The following is a 20,032-nucleotide window of genomic DNA, read 5'->3' as shown; positions in this document are numbered from 1 at the left end:
AGAGAGAGAGAGAGAGAGAGTGTGGAGGTGACATCTCGAGCAAGTCTCCAGAGGCAATCCCAGGCTTGCACCAGCAGCACTCACTTCTTGATGTATCTGCGTTATCCACACTGGTTTTTGGGGCTTTGTGACAAGCATGCACTGACCGATCTCACATCTGGTTTACTCTAACCACTCTCTGTGCACGTGGATTTAGCGAAGTTAGACTTGGAGCATAAACAGTCAGACATTTTTCTCCGTTGTCTGGAACCACCTTTCTGGTAAGTTTCTTCTTGTTGTCTCCAACCTATTCAGATATTGAAATGTAGCTGATTAAAACGCGTTTGCATTTATTTCTTTTACGTCATTCGAACTTTTGGTGCTGGCGAATGTGTTTGTATTGAAAGCTTTGTAGAAAGTTGCACATGATAGTTCAGGAAAATTCAATTGCTTCTATTTGAACTAGAAATAGCACAAAATGCCATCTCATAAAATGAAAACTGAATGGACGATTGTTTAGAGGATATGTACATCATAGCCATTCGAATCACAATGAAGTTGTCAATACAGGGCCTTTCACTGATATATCAAATGACTTGAATTTGTCGAGACAATTACCGGCAAATTCTATTTAAATTTAAATTCAAAATAATTTTGTTAATTAAAACACAACTTGATTTTCCTATTTTAATATTAATTGCTGTTCTGTGATACTCATGCAGTCAAGTGCAGCATCTTTAAACTAAATGTATGAAATTTGTGCAGTCCACAAGAGCTCTTCAACCCCACAACCAGCAGCAACAGCATGAGTACAATCAGTAAAAGCGAGAGAGGGAGAGAGAGAGAGAGAGAGAGAGAGATCGAGCGAGAGAATCAGAGAGTGTTAGAAGAGGTGGCGAGTTTCAGAAAGCAGAAAGAGCGAGAGAGAGAGAGAGAGAGAGAGAGAAAGAGAGAGAGAGGGGAAGCATGTGTGTGCGTGAGACCCATAAAGCGTGATTGAGAGACCCAGCGTGCACTAAAGCATCTTTGCCTTTTTCCCTCCCAACCTTCTTCTGCTCACCTCCAGGATCCGATGATCACAGGGCAGCTGAGCAAACCGTTGCTCCCCCTGCGTGCCGATATGGACGCCTGCGAGCTGCGGGACGATGACAAGGCGGCCAGTCCGGACAGCGAGCTCAACGATGAGCCCTTGCTGCTCTCAGCTGACACCGACTCGGAGAAGATGTATGGTGAGTCCTGCCTTCATCCTTCTCATTCTTGTGAAGTGACACCGGGGTTGTGCATGTGTGGAATGTGATACCGGCATGTGTTTGCTTGTTTGTTTGTTTGTGTGTGTAACTGATGCTTTGGTAGAAGGTACTGGAAGTGAGCAGGTAAAAGTTGTGCTTAAGTGGTTTTCTGTAGAGTTTGGATGTTCAAACAAAAGTTGCTCCATATATACAGTTGATATTTTGATTTCATAGTGTATTTTGGTTGTTAATACATTGTGTATCCGTTGTACTATCGTCATATTGAAAGCTCGTGGAGAAAGTGTAACACTGGTGGGGTGCAGCCATGCAGTATTTGGAGACCAGTTTTTCGTTGATGTTTATAAAGCAGAGAAATGTGACAGAATCTGGGGCAAACAGGCAACAGGAGACATATAATGTACACACGCACACGGGCACACACACTCATCTGTCATACAGGGTGACATTTCTTCACATTTGAGATCTCCTCGGCTTAGGCTGAAGATAAAATGAGGGAAAGTGAAGAGGCCTGAGGGAGAGAAATGTGATTGTTGTGTGAAGAGCTCTCTCGGCCTCGTGAGGACTTCGCATCGGAGCAGACTGAATTGTATTTTTCGTGATTAAGAGCGGTGTATAGAATATACCTGGGCAATTTATTAGTTTCTCTACTTTTGTATGTAAGTGTTGAATGCAAAAAAGTAGACGATTTTAAAAGCGTGATGCTGTTTAAGGATAATGTTAATTTTATACCAAAAAATATATATTTTGTAGGTATTATTATTATTTGCATATTATTGTTAAATATCATTAGCATGTGAAATCAATTGTTTTAATATAAAAATATGATTAAAATTGTCAATATTCTTTTTTTTAATTCTTTGCAAAGAGCGTTTTCAATAATACATAATCTTTTCTGTTTGCTGAGCATATTTTATTCATTTAAGCCAAACATTACTTAACAAAATGAATAAACACTCTTTAAATGTTGAACTTAATTAACATCAGAAAATAGAGGGTTTTCTTTTAAGATTATGTAAAAATTTTATAAACTTATCTGTTATGATGATCACTCAGACTTTGTTTGACAGAACAGAAAAGCCTTTAGAAATCCTTTAACTCCGCATTGATGTAAGTTTCCAGCCCTTTGGATTCACAACGCATTGACAGACTATTTTCACTCGATGTCAAATCTGCAGCGTTAATGATACACTTTAAGACTCATAACCTTGCCGCTGGCTGCGTTCGAACAGATTGCACATTGCATTTTTCACTTTGGAGGAGACGCATTAACCAAAATTCAGAATCAACCTGTTATTTTCTCTGATCAAATCTTCACTGTTGCATTCAGGGACTCGTAACATCCCCTTTACATTTATTTTTTCTTTAGAAAAAAATATTAGACTGAATTACATTTTCTTATAAAAAGAAAACTTTTGTTTTTCATTTGGTGTGTCTCTCTCTCTATAATCTTTTTTATGAAGAAATGCTTTTTGATCGTATGCTTATACTCTCTATTTTATTTATGCGCATAATACTGACTTCAAAACAAGCACCTTTTCTTCTTTTTCGTGATTGCACACTTTTTATGAAACACACATGCAACTACACACACGCACATATACAAACCACAGTTATGCTGTATGTCTCACAAACCTTGTTTAAACGGTTCTCAAAGAAGCATCAGAAATAAATTCCAGAGAGCACTAAAATGTGTGATAGCTTGTTTGTTGAATTTAAGTGTTGTCTGAACTTCCAGTTTAATAAGTGACCTCCCTAAAACAGTTCAGGGGTTTAGAAGTATTCAAAGACGATGTGCCGGTGATTTGATTTAATACCGTCAATTATCGTAATTTAACTCATGAATATTTCTGAAGTGTATTTTGTCGTTGGTATGTGTGAAGTCAATTGTTTATCGTTAGATTTTTTTCTTCAGGTTTGATATTCAGTACCTGTGACTGTCTCTTTCTATGTGTTCATAGTTGGACTGAATGATGTGTTTAACTGCATTACATTATTGATAATGCTGTTGCCAGCCTGATAACTACTTACTATTATATTTTTGCACTCTAAAGTTGATGTGTTCCCAGCTGTGGTCATAACAAATAAATGATGCATCGATATTATTAAATTCACCACATTTGTAATTTTTTCTGTAATAGTTTTTGATGAAGTGGCTTAGGTACTCTATCCTCATTACGGTCCAGTTTTAGCCATGACTGGAACTATGTTACATTAGACATTAAAAGAACAGAATAAAGAGTATTGCTTGGTGTTTTGAGATGAATTATACATCAAACGTCAGCCACCCCCTTATGTGCACCAAACATACATAACAAGACTTTGCGTACGTGTGCATGTGCGTGCGTGTTTGTGTGAATAGTTTTTTAGTCACGGCAGAGGCATTTTGGAGGGAATGAATGTGAGCGCGGGATTTGGTGTAGGCTGTCACCACGATGACTGTGTGTCACAACGGCGGGTCTCTTTGCTGATTTGATTTTGGGACTTGGGCTGGGGGGTGGTAAGTTTGTGTAGTGTGGGGCGGAGGCGTTGTGTCTGATCCCCGTCCGAACCTCTCTGTCAGTGCCTGATCAGACTTGAGGTTCCCGCTGTCTGATGAATTTTTTAGAATATCCCAAGGCAAGAAAAACCCACTTACTGTTCCATAATGCCAGCGTTACAATTTTCTTTAATAAGCATCAAACCTGCTTTTGTTTGCTTGTTGCTTTTTCTCTTTACGCTCAGTTTTACAGCTCATTGTCTATCTGTCAAACTATTCTTTGTGTGAAAGCTCACTTTTTGCGCACGCTTACACAAACACCCACACACGCAAACATGCACGCACGTGTGTTTTGCCACATCTGTTTTATGACCATTTTTTTGTAAAATAAATAAACACAATCAGAGTTATTTTTAAATCTGTTTATTTTTTATTTCAGTTTTTTATGGTCAGACCAGGCTAAAAATTATTCAGTGAAATAACATTTTATTTCAAAAGTCACCAAACGGATCGTCCCCGCTATTTCTTTTTGCCCCGTGAGAGGTGGAACAGACCGGGGCCCGTGGGCAGTGCCAGGGGGCCACTCGGGGCAGACAGGCACGGTTGAATTTATCCTTGGGCACAGTTGCCCATCACTAAAATGTCTGTGGGGTCATTGTACTGTGGTTACAGACAGAATAGGGAATGAAGGAAGGGATAGGAAATAATAGGATGAAGTGAATAAAACCTCCTTCATGCTGATTTTGATATCTGATGCTGAAAAAGGGTTAATTTTTTTTATTCAATTTTACTCTCTTTGCGTCATATTCAGTCATTATTGTTTTAAATATTTTTTTATGATGTTGTTTTATTTCAAACAAACAGAACCAGCAATGCAAGCACGAATATTCAGAAATATCACCAAGATAAAATAAGCTCTTTGAAATAACTAAAGTCAAAATAGATTGCACACTATGGCATAAGTAACAAAATAGCATCAACTTGACATGATGTAAGCCACCTGCTGGTGCCTTTACAATAAATGCATTTAAGCGCTGCATAGTTAGAATATAAATCTAGTGCTTCTTAGGGAATATTCAAGAGTCATATTGTCTATCACTGCAGTACGATTGATACAAAATTATTTTCTTCATCCGCTAGACATTGTTTGATTAAATCATGCCCTGGTGGCCTCGGAGGAGGTTCTGAACGTTTAAAGGTCACTTAAAAGCAATACATATGTCTAGCAAATCAATTGACTCTCAACAATTTGATACGGCCGTGGAGTCATTGGGCAAGCGTTTGCATCGCCTCTTTAAAAAGATCAATGCAAGAGGATGAGAAAAATTAAAAAGCTCCTTTTCATCTTTTGCCGAGATGTTTTTCAATATGTTTCCGCACAAAAGCCCAGATCAAAGAATCACTCTTCCACGTATGGACAAACGCGCAGACTAATTTCCGCACAAATGTGTCTGCGTGACGTCCAACAAAAGGCCGACCTTGACATTTGCTTTGGAAAGTTGAAATGCTCCCGTAGGGGGGTGCCGTTCTGCAGGAGCATGAAGGACCGTGGAGAGAGAAGATGAAGAATATGATGGGCCACGCTTTATGCGCCTTGGATAGACCATTCTGTGGGTTTTGTCAGTCCTTAGGTAATATGTTAACTTTGCAGAGGCTTCCAAAGAAAGCGTGATGGAGAGATAGAGAAATGTGAAGATGATTGAACTGTACCCTTTTACACATCGGAGTCTGAATCCGACTGAATTAGCTGTGAATTAACCCTGCTGTGACTGTTATTGAAAAGGTATTGGAGAACATGTTTCCACTGAGCAAAGAAATGTGTGAAATCTCTTTTGATAATTTTTTCTGTATAAACATCCATTTTCATCTAAACATTGTCAGATATTTACACTGTCGTACTTGTGTTAAATGACTTTTTATTTATCTCCAAGCACAAAAGGAAGGCATACAGTGAAATTGGTTTTGAATGGTTATAAAATGGTTCAGCGCTGAAAATCCTTGAGTGATTCATCGTGTCTGTGTGGATGTTGTGTTATGATGATAGTAGCTGATTGGTTGGGATAAGTAAATGCTCAGGACAGCACAGTCCTCAATCAATTTAACCACAGATACAGTAATTAATTGTAGTTGATCTCAATACTCGCCATGCATCACCTTTTTAATATGTTTAAAGTAAAACTGCGGTTAGCAAATGAGACATTTATGCTGAAATACGCTGCTCAATAGCTGCTTTGTAAATTCGCTCATCCAGTGTGTGTTTACATGCTTTTTCTTGCATTATTCTGAACAGGACCGCGATGCCAAAGCGAAGCCATCGGCTACAGAATAACGTCTCCTTCATCTCTGCCTCCTTTTAAAAAGCTAACTTATCCGTGTTTCACTCTGGCTATCACGCACAAACATCCCCAACAACCCTGTCCTATTTATTGTCAGGTACATTAGCGGCAAAAGCAGTGCTTAGGAGGCCACACTCTGTTTTTGCTCTTACTCACCGAATACGAGATGGGTTGTGTGTCTGCGTGTGTGTACAGTGGCTGTCTACTCTTTTCTAAGAGACCCGCCTCCTCGCTAGCATCCCAAGACAAGATAATAAGACACTCTGAGGCACAATCCGGCATTATATTCAGCCACCAAAGCCTCGTCTCTTGTCAGTTTGAATTTTATTCGGGCCCGGGATGTGACGCTTCTATCATCAGCCTGTCAGGAGGAGAGGACCATAGAGACAGGGCCACTCATTTCACACACTTAACGTCCACGCCAAATGGCCAGCACTTACGCCAATTCTGCCGAAATGGAGGACACGTTCCAGCCCAGGGGTCACCTTCAGCAGAGTGAAGGGGTGGAAAAAGCATGAAAAGATCAAAGAAACACTTATTGATTTGTGTAATTGAGGGGGAGTTTGAGAGGAAAATGTATCTGTTATGGAAAAGAAAAGGTTTATGACTCGAGACACTGTTCTTAAGGAGAATGTACCATTCAGGTGGAATGCTTTCCTTATAGTATCGCTTTGTTGAGGACAACAGAAATGTGTGCTGTGAAAAAGTGCTAGATTATAACATAAATAACATACATTTACCCGGTCGATACATCAGTCTATTCATTTCCATTTAAGTACTATTGTTTGCTTTGACTACGTATTGTCATTCAAATAAATTCAAAAGTAAGGCTGAACATCTAATATTCAACCTTAATGGCTAGCCACAAGCAAACCCATTACTTACTAGCTTCTTGTCCCGGTTGTCTTTCCAGCCCAACCTGCACACAAATACACATATATTCATACACATTAGGCTCATACATCCTCTCCGAGGGCCCCAAATAAAAAACACACACATTATATTTGTGTAATCAGCTTAGCCAAAACTAGAGAGGAGGGGGGTTGCTGGTAATGCAAAAAGGGCCTTGATGCGCCTCGTGCAGGTTAAGTAATAAAGTGACACAGACACAGTCTTTTAAATGAGGCTGACCCTCTTTAAATAGAGCGCAGTAGCCCCGAGTGCCTCTCCTCAGGAGTTAGATCTCATTATAGGGCAGGCACAGGCCTTTAGTTGGCTGCTTTGAGCTGGGATCTGCCCCCATCTCCCTAATGCATGCCTACCAAGCATGTGTAATCCACTCGCTAATGCGTCTGTACCGCCAGCGGCTACAGATAAGATGCTATTCGAGCAGGGGGGCGGCAAAGGTTGGGAAGGAGCAGTATTGGGTCCGCTTTTGTTTTAGATACAGGCTGCCATTTGGGTCAGTGAGGACAAGAGAAATTAATTGGCACTTCCGTCTCAAGTTTATAATGGAAGGCATCTTCTGCTCAATAGAATAGAGGACTGTTATCGCAGATATTTTTGGGTTTTCCACAAGTAGCTCTAAACTGCTTCTTAAAGATACAGTTTCAAAGGTCTAGTTAAAACTAATTCATTTTGAAAAGGAGGACTCCAAATTCTGATTGGTTCAGATTGTACTGTATTTGAAGCCAGTGTTAAAGGGATCATCCAAATTTCATCCCAAAATGAAACTTCTGTCACCATTTACTGTCGTCATTTGAAAGTTGTATTAAGTTCTTTCTTCTGCAGAACACAAATAAAAGTAACTGAACAGTGACGGCACCCATTCACTTCTATTGTATAGAGGCAAAACCAATGCAAGTTAGTGGGTGCTGTTTGGTTACAAACATCCTTGAAAATATCTTGCAGAAGAAAGTCATACAGGTTTGAAATGACAAGAGGGTGAGTAAATGATGGCAGAAGTTTCATTTTTACTATCACTTTAAATGCTAATAAACACACTGTCACATTGTTTGTTAGTCACAACAGATACAGTGAAACTAATAAATTAAATTAGTTTTTAACTATAGTATTTTGATGTATTTATGGGGTGTAACAATATATCTAATTGACTGGAACCATAATATCAATAACTTTGATTAATGATATCATGTTCATACTACACATATGATAATATTGTAAATAATTCAATGCCCTAAGGGCTACAATGGTGACAATCGCTCTATTGAGATTAATTTGCCAAAAAAAATGAAAACAAACAAATTTATAAAGATATGAAGATCTGAGATATGATATTTAAAATGTACAAATATAAATGTATTTAATGTATTTAAAAATACTATAGATGTTTCATTGATAGGTCTTGCTTTAGTTAATCATTTTGGCTGCGATAACGGGTTGTAAAAATCTTAAAGTGACAGCCCATAATTTATTTCTAACTATTTATATAGTTATATACTAGTTAAAACCTTGCTATAGTTCATATTTTGCATAAATATTTTCAAGATATTCTTAACAATAATATTAATAGTTATGTTTTTTATATAATCTAAGCATTGCTTTTAAAGAAGCAATTTATAAATGTGGCATAGTGTGCACTGCATGTGCGTGTACAACATTATACAGTATATGAGTTTGAGTCCAGCTCGGGTCCTTTTCTGTGCCTTCTTATTTATTTCCTTTCTGCTCTTACCATCAATAGAAAGCCCAAAAATAAATTAAAAAGAAAGAAGGAATGGTTCACATTCCCTTGAAACAGTAGACATATCCTATTTCCTTTAATATTCCACATAATAAAGTGAAGCAAGACCTCTTCTCCCATGTATTAAAGAATTCCAAACGTTCCTCGCAAACCTTCCTAAAATAAACAGACTGGCCATCACTCTGGATGTTGCTTCCATCTGGTGGGATAATTGAAGCCGTCAGTTAATCGTATGGGCAGAAGGGTGGTCATCGCCGAATGAGAAATGACAATATTGTGTTCGTCTGCCGCGATGTGAGGTGCAGCGTAGCTGGTAACTAGACTCTGGATGTCCTTCACAGCCCCTTTATTATTTATGATGAAGTCTCTTTGAGCACTGACCAGTACTAATGCATAACCCCCTGTCCTTCTACCTTATACGCTTCCTTTGAAACCAAAGATTGAGAAGATGTGAGACTGTGTACGGTTTGTGTGCATATGAGGGGGTGCGGGGAAGGCCGGTGTGTGCGTGAGTTCGGCATCCAGGCAATCCACAGAAGTTATAATGTAGGTTTTTTTCACAAATCATTCCTGTCAAATTTAGGATGCGGAGCTCAAACTGATAATATCACTTTTTCTTGGAGGGATGGAGCTTCCTTGGCTTCAAAGCAGCAGATTTCCCCCTCGACCTTCATTTTGTGGTAATACAGGTTCTAGAATGACCTTGCGTGGGGGAATGGGAGAGACGCGACGTGGCGGCTTCGCCGTGCTCCCGCTGCGATTGCTTGTGTTTATGATGATGTCTATTGATGCTGCCGAGTGACCTGGGAAAGAAAGCGATGCCTGCAAGGAATGAGATGAGAGAGTCGTATGCACACAGCAAATGAATGTTGGCCAGACGGAGATGGAAAGAGGTGTGACAGCAAATTGAATACAATCTGAATTGCTGAACTTATAGGGTATTTATTTAGATGTCCCTGTCTTGATTTGTTTTTTAAACGCAGTCTGTAGTTATGCTTCTGTAGAAGGCATCCACTGTTTTACCTTGCTGTGTACCTAAAACTTCGGTGAAGAAAACAGAAGGGCGTTTGTTGTAGCCTGTCTTCTTCGCAATAGGCTGATAGCGCGTAGATGTGTGTGCGGTCTGAGAAATAGGTTGTTGGAGTGTGACCACGGCCTTAGGGTCAGTGGGCGATGTGCTGACTGTGACATGTGGACATCTGGCGTGTTCCTAACACCATCCACAGAGATCTTGATGTTACACCCACAGGCTCCTGTAAGCTCCTCCTACGTTTCTACACACTGTATACTGCATATTTTTATTTATTCTTGTCATGCTGTCAGTCTTTCAAATTGCTGTTGGATGACTTGATGTCACTCCTGAGGTCTGATTTTGTTAAAATTCAACAGACGCTTGACTGGAATGGCCACAATTCATCTAGAAATGATGAATGAATGAAAAATTTGAATGGTCTCGGCTTTTCTACTGTTCTAAAAAAAATTGACAAATAATGGGCCACAACACAAAAATAACTGAATGTACCTGTATATAAATAACCTAGTTCAAAGTTTACCTACATTTAGTTCTCATTACTGTTTTGTTACCTGGACAGTGACAGTTTTATGTTTCTTGTTTGTCTTGAGCCACTAAACTGTCTACTGGTATACAGAAAAGGCTGTTTTTTCAGCATCTTCTGCATATTTGATCTTTCTGCATATTTGATCTTTGTCCAACAGTGACTATATAATTCTATGACATGCGTTTTTACCCAATTGACACACACAATTATATACAGACATTCACTGATTCTGAAGTAGTTAACACAATTTGTTAAGAGTCAAGGTGGATATATGTGTATTTTGGAGATGTTTTTAAAGCTTGGAAGCTTGAAATGTGTCTATTTTATAGGGAACACTGCCTAGAATAGAATTTAACAGATATAATTATTATAACAAAAAATACATGGTCATAAAATAAGTTATACTGGAACAGTTGAGAAGTTTTGGTGAGATAGATGTATCCCTTTTACAAATGCTTTAGCTAAAAAAATACATTCCTTTCAGGCACATTCTCAACGCCCTCAAAACTATTCAACTCTTAAAGAACTGGACTAAACTGTCAAGTAAAGACATATTTGTTCCTGATTTTGTTGCCCCAGTATGAGCACGTTACCATCAGTATCCATTTTTAGAGCCGAACATATAGATAAAAGAGCAGGACACATTCAAAGGAGACGCCTCACAAAAACAGAAATATGTGAGACGATCTCTGAGGTCAGAAGGCGGAATCCCATTTGCCACAAATATGCTTAAGGTAATTTAGGAAGAGCTCGCCGTCTGTGAAAAGCATGGCGACCCTGGCGTGTTCCGCCTTTGCTTTAAAAGGGTTTGATTTTCTTCAGGCAGGTTTGGCCTCAGATCCTGGCTTTGCAGATGGGCCTAAAAGGATGAAGAGTCATGTGGCTGAATCTTTGTCTCTTTCAACCCTGCGGTAATCGAGTTGACATTGCCCGAGGACAGTGCCTTCAACAGATGTGCCCGTTTGTGCGTTAATGTTCAGATCACGCAAAATCAACACCCCATCCTTCTTTTTTCGGGGTTTCCTTTGCCTTTTTATATGTCCTCTCTCACAGATGGGTTCTGTGAGTTTCTATCACTCTTTAATAACATAAATGCCCTTTCCTCTGCCCTCTGCTTTAATTCTGTTTTCTTATTTCTTCTTTCCTTTACCACTTTTGTCTTCACCTCGGGTTCTCCCCCTCCGGCGTACTTGGCGGGATTGATCCAGCCCCGTGTTTGTGTATTTTAGATTTTGTAAAAAGAAAGAAATAGCAGTTTGAACAAACTTTCTTCTCCTGTGAAGGCAGATACTGAGGATCTGAAGGATGTTTCTATTGAACTCTTTGTGGAAAGAGGAGATTCCTGTTTCAATTATAGTTACGGGGATAGTTCGAACAACAATTATAAATCTTTCATCATTTATTCACCCTCTTGTCATGACTTTCTTTCTGTAGAACACAAATGAAGATATTTGAAACAATGTTGGTAATCAAGCAACATTGACTTCCGTACATGGACACAAAACCACAGAGACGTTTCTCAAAATGTGTTCTTTTGAGCCTGAGCCAAAGAAGAAATCGTCATATACAGATTTTATACAATGTCAGGGTGAATAAAGCATGACAAACATTACATTTTTGGCTGAACCTTCCCTTTCAATGTGTTCATGGCGAACATTTGGTAAAAGAAGTGTACTTTTGATGTTTACATGTTATACAGCATACCGCTCATGTTTACATCCATTAACTTCACCAAACCAATGCAAGTCAATAGTGACCAACTGTTTTCTGTTACCAACATTTTTCAAAATATATTTTTGTTCTGCGGAAGAAAGAAAGTTATACATGTTTGAAATATCCAAAGGGTGAGTAAATGATGACACAATTTACATTTTGGGGTGAACTGCATCTTTAAATCGTCTGTGTAAAGTAGGGATGTGCATGAATGTTTGAATGTTCGATCCGCAATAACTATTCGAAATTAAAAATGTTATTTGAATATTAATATTTTTCATAAGAATAAAAACTGCGTCACCACAGGGTAAAGTTATCGCTACAGAAGACCTTAGAGTTGTCACGTCTTATTCAACACTTCTTTACTTCATCTGTAATGTTTTTATAATATAATATGAAAAATCATTTGAATCTGTTCCCAAATCTTTGTTCACTCAGATCGCTAGCTAGTTGAAATATTTTAAGTTTGCACACCGGATGCCCGGATCGCTGCTTATGCTCGGCGCACATCACCATATTTAAATGTTTCAAATCTGGTGAGCCACAGAATTTGTCATCATTACTTACATAAGGTATTAAAATACCAACGTTATATTAAATGACTAACAATAATTAGAGTAGACGGGTACATTTTTCCGCTGTCGGCTTGTTTTCCCATCTGAGGAATTTTAGGCCTATATGCTTGTTATTCTTATTAAGAACAAGTAAAAAAATGAACAAGATAACCACATATCACAGACTTTCAGTACATTGCATTTAGTTTTATATGTTTTTTTACAAAAATTTATTTTATTTAATCCTTTTATTAATATGGAATTATTGAAAAATGGAGAAGAGATTTAAAATCTAGTTAAAGTTTGAAAGCTTCATATGTTCAAAAATGATATCGTTTCAAAGTTCAAAATGCAAATATATGCATTTTTACTAGAAGTCATACTTGGATTTCCCTCTACTAAATTTCACCATTTACACTGCACAGTGTATTTAGATTTTTGTATGCAGACAGATTAAAACACTTGTTGAGTGTCATGACAAAAGCATGCATGGAAAAGCAGCCGTGCAGCGTTTCATTTTAATGGAATCAAAGCCTTAAGTCTGTTTTATTAATCCCCTTTGTTCCAACAGCCACATTAACAAAATCAATAACCTAATGATCTGGACACAATTGGTTGATTATTGACAGGCTTTAAACTTGTGTTAAATGTGACCTGTCGGTCATGTGGCCGGGACTTTACATTTTAAACTCTCTGTAGGACCCATTCAATATATTGTCTTGCATGAGTTGTATCTGTAATCGTTCTAGTAGTCAACAACACATCAATTGTACTTAAAAATAAAAGTGTGTTGTGTGCCCTGAGCAAAATTTTGAACCAAATCATACGATTGGTGCCAGTACAGTTAAATGTCTTTCAAAGAGGTCACCTTAATGATTTTTATTTACAGTAGCCGCATTAGACATGAACGGCTAAGATCAATACAGCACTAAACAGGTCTTTCAGTTGAATAGGTTGGATGAATAGATAACACAGATAATATCATGCGCTCGATACCGATACAAATAAACACATTTTTACGTTTTAGTCATCATACATTTTAAACGGCACAAAAGGAGGTGCGACGCTTACTGTGTGCTTTGTAATTCAGAATGGATTAACTGCGTGGTAGTGAGCGAGATGGTAAATAGATGAAATGTCACAATCGAACGCACACGCGTGGACAGGGCTGTTTAAGATCAGGGAGTGATGCGGGGGTCTGACGCTTCTGAATAGCCTGAAAGAGCATATTTCACTAAAGTTATGACATAATGTTTTTCCTTTCAAATAACCAAAGTGTTAAAGCGCCTCTTTTGTGTAGAGAGAAATTGATTCATAAATGGCTGTGGGGGAAAGCCAACCCCTGTCTGAGCTCTTGACAATGACGGTTTCATTTAGGCATGTCGATATAGTGAGGTGGAGGTTTAATGCAGAGTTGTTTGACGACGACGGCCAAAACAAAATTGGCCTGGGTCATTTCTGGGGGTCATTTTTTCCATTTGACAGAATTTTTTCCCATAAAAAATACAATTCTTATTTTTTACAGATGTTTTTTAAAACTTGTGTGCCCCCATATTCTTCATATCAAAACCTGTAAACTGGCGATCCTTCTTTGATAACATCCGTTCGCTGATTTCGGCAGAGCATCTTATACAGTAACTCCTGCCCACCAGCTATCAGTCTCCTGCCAGTTCTATTTCAAAATTCAACAAATTATTTTATACATCCAATCAATTTATAGTATAAATCGCAAGCCACAGCCACTATTTTCCCAGTCACTATTCCTTTTCACAGGGTCGTATGAAAAAATATGTTCGACTTCTGAAGGAAAGAGTCTGTCCCTTTAAATAATCAAATGGGGAAAGTTATTTTGATCATTTCTTTCATAAATAAATAACTTATAACTTTATAAATAATTGGTTGACAAGAATTTAAAAAGCTATACATTCTAAAACAAAACGTTTGTCTCGCGACCTATAAAGAGCAGTTCCTACTCTTCAAGCTGTTAGGAAATATGACCATGCAAAATATATATGCTGTATATGGCCTTCACATATTTTATGGTACCATTCAAAGTTATTTAGTCCTACTCAAGAGTTTTGAGATCTGATCTCGAGGTGTCTTTGCTGCTTTATCAAAGCTGGCATATCCAGACATCAGTGGCGAAGGTTTCGTCAAGGTCTGCGGTGCGTTTAAACTGCTGTTGATAGTGCTGCCAGATTGAGGATGTTAAAACGCCATCAGACCAGGGATCAGTTGCATAATACGCTTAGACTAATCTTACAAGTGAGTCATATATACTTTTTTCTTCAAGATGCTCACAACTTCTATAAATCAGTTACATGAAAAGGTAGAATGGTATAATTGAAATCTGAAAAGTAATACGTATTAGTCCTAACTGATCGCTAGTCAGTGAGACTAGTTGTTAATACATTCTCGTATAGAATGTTAATACATTCTTTCAGCGTATGCACTAGTCCATCCTTACGGGAGGATGTGCGAAACTTTCACAAATATACTCAATTATCGATAACTTTATGAATAAGTGAGCGAGTCTGAGTGTCGGTAATGGAGCAGAGAGGTTTGATAAGTGGTTTCTTAGGGATATTGAGGACTATAAATCTTTCAACCTTGAGAATGTGCGATTTTTCTTTTGTCTGTGAAACACCCTCAGGCCTTTAAACCAAAACAATAACTAGTGCAAGAAGTTCGGCCGCTACTAAACATGCCCTTTAGTTTGGTTGAAGAAGGAGAATCTGTGTCTGAATCAGTGCTTTAGACATTGATATCCTCCGCACTCATAAACTAATCCACTTAAAGCGCAGGCTGTTTTAATAAACGGTTTTACCGGAGAATGAGATTGGGTAATGGGGTTGAATCGCTTTTGATAATCCCTATCACCCCCTCCCATCAACTCCTCCTTCAGCTTTTTAATTTCATTGCAGAGAGGAAAACAAACAGGACCCCCAAGAGATGAGGGGCCCGTACATTTATTCATTATCGATCCCACCCCTCATTCAACTAAAACGTGTTAACTTTACAGTTATTTGCAAGGGGATCAAGCGTTCCCCTCTCATCCATTAAAAGGCGCGTGTGGTTCGATAGGCTGAGATTAGCAGTTTTATTCATAGAGGCGATATATTATTCACAACTGCACCAAACGCATCATTGCGTGAAAAAAGCATGATTTATATATGATACTGTCATGTGCCCTGTCAATGCAATGCTGCTCATCAATTATACAGTGCAGTGATTCCTTTGATTAGAAGGGGATTCGGCTTTGTTTTCATTTTTGATATTGAGCTTGTGTACAACATTATGAAAGCCAACACGGGAGATTTTTCTCTGATGTTTGTCATTTGACAAACTTTGAGGAGAACAAGGCATTGCGGATGTTCATTAGGTCCTAGTTAGCTGTCGCTCTTCTAAAACATCATATACTGTACAAGACAAAACAACACTTATAATATATGATTGTCTAACAATACTGGTGCTATTGTGAAACTTTCATTGTTTTACTTTTTGATTTTGAATCATATGCTTTGTCAGTTTAACATTCTTACTGCAAAAGCAGTTCTAAATCAACATGTCTTAAAGTCCCAGTGAAATAACAAATGACAATTCTTATTTTTTCATGAAATATTACAGAGTTGCAGAAATATTGCAGAAACATGATGTTGTAAAGTCATGTCTTCTTGTTGCAGAGGAGAATAAATATTAGTAACCTAAGATCATAAGAAATAACCAAAAACCAAAGAATACAGTTCTGATGAGCAAAAAAAGTCTGTTGAGCTACACAAAACGGCTTTAAGGAAATAGTTAAAACAATAAATGAGTCTCATTTCCAACATCAGGGCAATGATCAAGCACTTTTAATGGACTGGAGATGTTGAAACCTGCTCAAACAGGATGTGTGTCAATATTGTCGTAATCCAAAGCAAGAAGAAGAATTTGAGTGGCCAAAGACTCTTCAAAGAGCACAGATGGAGAATTGTAGTAATCAGTTGAATATTGGGGTCAGAAAGCATTTAACAAAAATAAAGGAAAACTGCACCTCCATCACCACAAGTTGTTTGGGACAGGTTCAAGAAACAAATCTTCTGCTCTCGTGCAAAAACAAATGAAATGAAAAATTTTTTTTTTGGCAGCAATAACACAAGATAGGTTTGGTACACACGGGGATAAAAAACGCCCTGTGTCCTATATATGTCATCAGATCTTTATTGTTGTGAACCTACTTTTATTGCAGGGGTCTGGTTCAGATACACGGCATTATGTTTTATATAAAATCCTGACTTGCTCTGCTAGAAATATTATAATGGGCCGTGGTTAGATCTTCCATCAGCACAATGGTTCAAAATAAACATCAAAATCAACATAAAATGTGTCACTGAACGCAAAATCAAGATCCTGCCACAGCCATCCCAGCGCTCTGATCTGAACACTATAGATATTGAGTGGGATGAACTGAAGATAAGAGAGCACCCACATTTGAAGCATTTTAAGAGATTCTGTATGAAGGAATGGACTCGGGTGACTTTCCATATATTCTCAAACCTCGTCAGACATAAAATAAAAGTAGTTTTTCATGCAAATGGAGGTTGTTGAAAGTTTGAAATACAAGGGATCCAATAATTGTGACCAGGGTGTATGAGAGAATTTTTTTTTTCATATTGTGATATTTCCCCCACTTCAAATTATTTTACCATAAAGAAATGTTGGAACATTGTAGATTTTTGGAATAAAAGATCAAAAGGTTCATTTTTCAAGCCTTCTTTGCTCATATTTACCAAGGGTGCCAACAATAGTGGAGGGCACTGTATATTCCCATGGATTTTTGTTTTGTAAGGGCTCAAACCCTCTATTACATCATTTTATTTTTGAGTCTTGTACTGTAAGACGAATTTTCTATTGACTTTATTTCCCTGGTTCGATTGTCCTCTCAAGCAAGATTTATGTTTGCTCAGACGTTCGCCGGGAACTAAAACTAACTAATTAGAAGTGTTGTGTTTACAAGTGCACATAGAAGTCAAACAGCAGTGGATATAAAGGTTCCTCAGGTGAACGCTCATCAGCAGATGTTCTTCATAAGTGTGCCGTGTAGTCTGATTATATATTCTTTTATTAGATTTGATCGGCATGTGTGGGGAAGATTAGGGCCAGGGAGGCAGGTTTTTACCCTCTAGTGATCTCTGGTGAACAACTAGAATATGTTACCATGGTGATCCACAGAGAAGCCCATATCAGACAAGAACCATTAAAGTCAGATGCTTTTTTTGGTCATCACATATTCTCCGCTGTTAAATGTTACGAGTGTAAGATCAGAAACAGTGAAAAATATGTTTAACAGCTGTCACACAATTATTGAAAGTAAGTTTTCACGGTACACTATTTAAAAACATTTGCCTTACACAGAAATTAGGTCTTTGCAATGAAAATAATAAATATGACTTACATTTAATACAGCACATTTAAAATGAGGTTGAATTGGTTGTTAATATGATAAAGTTCATTGTTTGGAGAGCATAACATTGTATATGAAAAAAAACATTACATGCGTCTGGTTTTCCACTTTGTTAATAGCAATAGCTTGAATTGGAAATATTACTATCCATTGTTTTTTCTTTAGCGGCAACCGGGGAAAGTAGTAGATCTTACCCGTAGGTTTAAGAGACCCTAATAGCAATTGCTGCTTGAGTTTTACGTATAGCAGATTTCAATGAAGCTATTGTTTAACAGCTGTCACAAGCTATTCTGTCACCAGCTGTAGACTCTTTCAAAGTTGTTAAAAGTGGTCCAAGCAGTAGGTATTTTATGTCAATAATAATGAGTCTTTTTTAAGGTAATTTACATGATCAAATTGTGAGTGTGAAAAGTTTTGCTCTTGTTGCGTTATTTAATCACCTCTCCGATACATATGGTGCTTTTCCACTGCATGGTACCATCGGGTTTAGCACGACTCAGGTACAACTCACTTCACTTCGGTTCACTCTGCTTTTCCATAGCAGTTTAGTACCACTTCAATGTGGGTGGGGATTATAAACTTATCGTTTTAGTTGCGGCGCCTCTACTGCCGTATAGGAGATATAAACGTATCATCTGTGTGTAAACTCGCCTTGTTCTCGTGTCTCGTCTCGTGGGATAATTGTCTCGTCCCACCCCTAATATTAACCCCTTTCTTTTCAAGGACACAAAAAGGTATACCATTATTCATTATATTTATGCAGAGAAATAACAAGTGTGTCTCTCTAGGTCCAAATGTTAAAGATGTAAGAAGCGATTTCCAAAAAACGCGGATATCAGTAGTGGATAGGCAAACATCACTGCTCTAAAGCACATCCGCCTTCATAGCTCCGCCCTCAAAATAACAAACACTTACTTTAAAATGGATCACCCTGATTCTACATTGTTTTTCTTATTTACACATGTAGGGCCAGGAACAAAAAAAAATTAACACACACTCATCTACCCAATATTTACAAAAAAATATTTTTGGGTGTTTTGGTGTTAATTTCAATGTTCAATTGCTCATTTTTGATTCTCAAAAATCACTCACTGCAACACAAAATGCTCTTTTTGCCACTCATAGCCTTCCTAGACTCGCACTTTTGCCACTCATAGCCTTCCTAGACTTCCTAGTCACAGAAATGTCTCCACTTGGCACTCTGTTGTTTACACTGTGTGTGTGTGTGTGTGTGTGTGTGCCGGTGTGTGGTCTCTACTGTACTGTATGTTGTGGAGCGATATCTCATGTCAGCCCTGTGTATGTGTGTTTAAGCATGTTGACACATCGGCGGAGGGATCGGGCATGTAAATTGATGTGCGGTCTCTGCATTAAGGAGACAATCTGGTGCGTCTCCACACACCGCTGATGTGTGTTTAACAGAGGACGTATGGTGCGCAGATTCTTATTGCTGGAACACTTTACTGTGGCAGTTACACAGCACCCTACTGAGGGCTCACTGCTTTCACAGCGTGATGCTGTCTCTGTGTTTGTGTGCGCTGCTACAGGAGGGAAAAGCAGGAAATGGTTCACGTTTGTATTGTATGAGGCAATTTTTAGAATGGACGGCTTGAAGAATTAATAAATCTCTCTCTCTCTCTCTCTCTCTCTCTCTCTCTCTCTCAGGTGGGCGAGGTGGATCAGTTCAGTCTGATGCAAGCAGCAGTCCAACAGAACATGGTCATATGGGTCAGACTCACCCCACATACCCTGTTGGGCCACAGGTGAGGATCAAAAGCACACACACGATTTTGAGTGTCTTAGATTTCTATTGTTTTATACTGACCTGGTATTTTCTATCCCTTACCCCTAACAACACTCCTAAACCTATCCCTAAAATTCACTGTTTTGCATTCTCAAATAAGCATTTAGCGCCCACGTTGAAAGCTACACCTGTACACACATTCACACTTTTTTACCTTCAAAAGACAACAAATGGCATTCGCTACCCGCACGTTCCAGGTAATTTTCTTATTTAGACTATTATTTCATTTAAAAAGGATCAGGTATATAGGTGTAGTTTACTCAAAATGCATTAA

At 38.3% G+C, this 20,032-nt stretch overlaps 1 protein-coding gene across 1 annotated transcript in view; it reads left to right on the top strand.

Moving 5' to 3' along the window:
* The first annotated feature begins 892 nt into the window (after nt 1-892).
* Nucleotides 893-20,032, top strand: part of pou6f2 (POU class 6 homeobox 2) — an 83,793-nt gene continuing 64,653 nt past the window's right edge. The window contains exons 1-2 of the mRNA XM_079447616.1: nt 893-1,208; nt 19,620-19,717. Coding sequence (XP_079303742.1) covers nt 1,052-1,208; nt 19,620-19,717 — 255 coding nt within the window. The 5' untranslated portion in view covers nt 893-1,051. The remainder of the gene's footprint in view (nt 1,209-19,619; nt 19,718-20,032) is intronic.

The sequence above is a fragment of the Barbatula barbatula genome (assembly GCF_947034865.1).
Source record: "Barbatula barbatula genome assembly, chromosome: 23".
Lineage (NCBI taxonomy): Eukaryota > Metazoa > Chordata > Actinopteri > Cypriniformes > Nemacheilidae > Barbatula > Barbatula barbatula.
The sequence above is the reverse complement of the archived record's forward strand: the minus strand, read 5'-3'. Positions and strand labels throughout refer to the sequence as shown.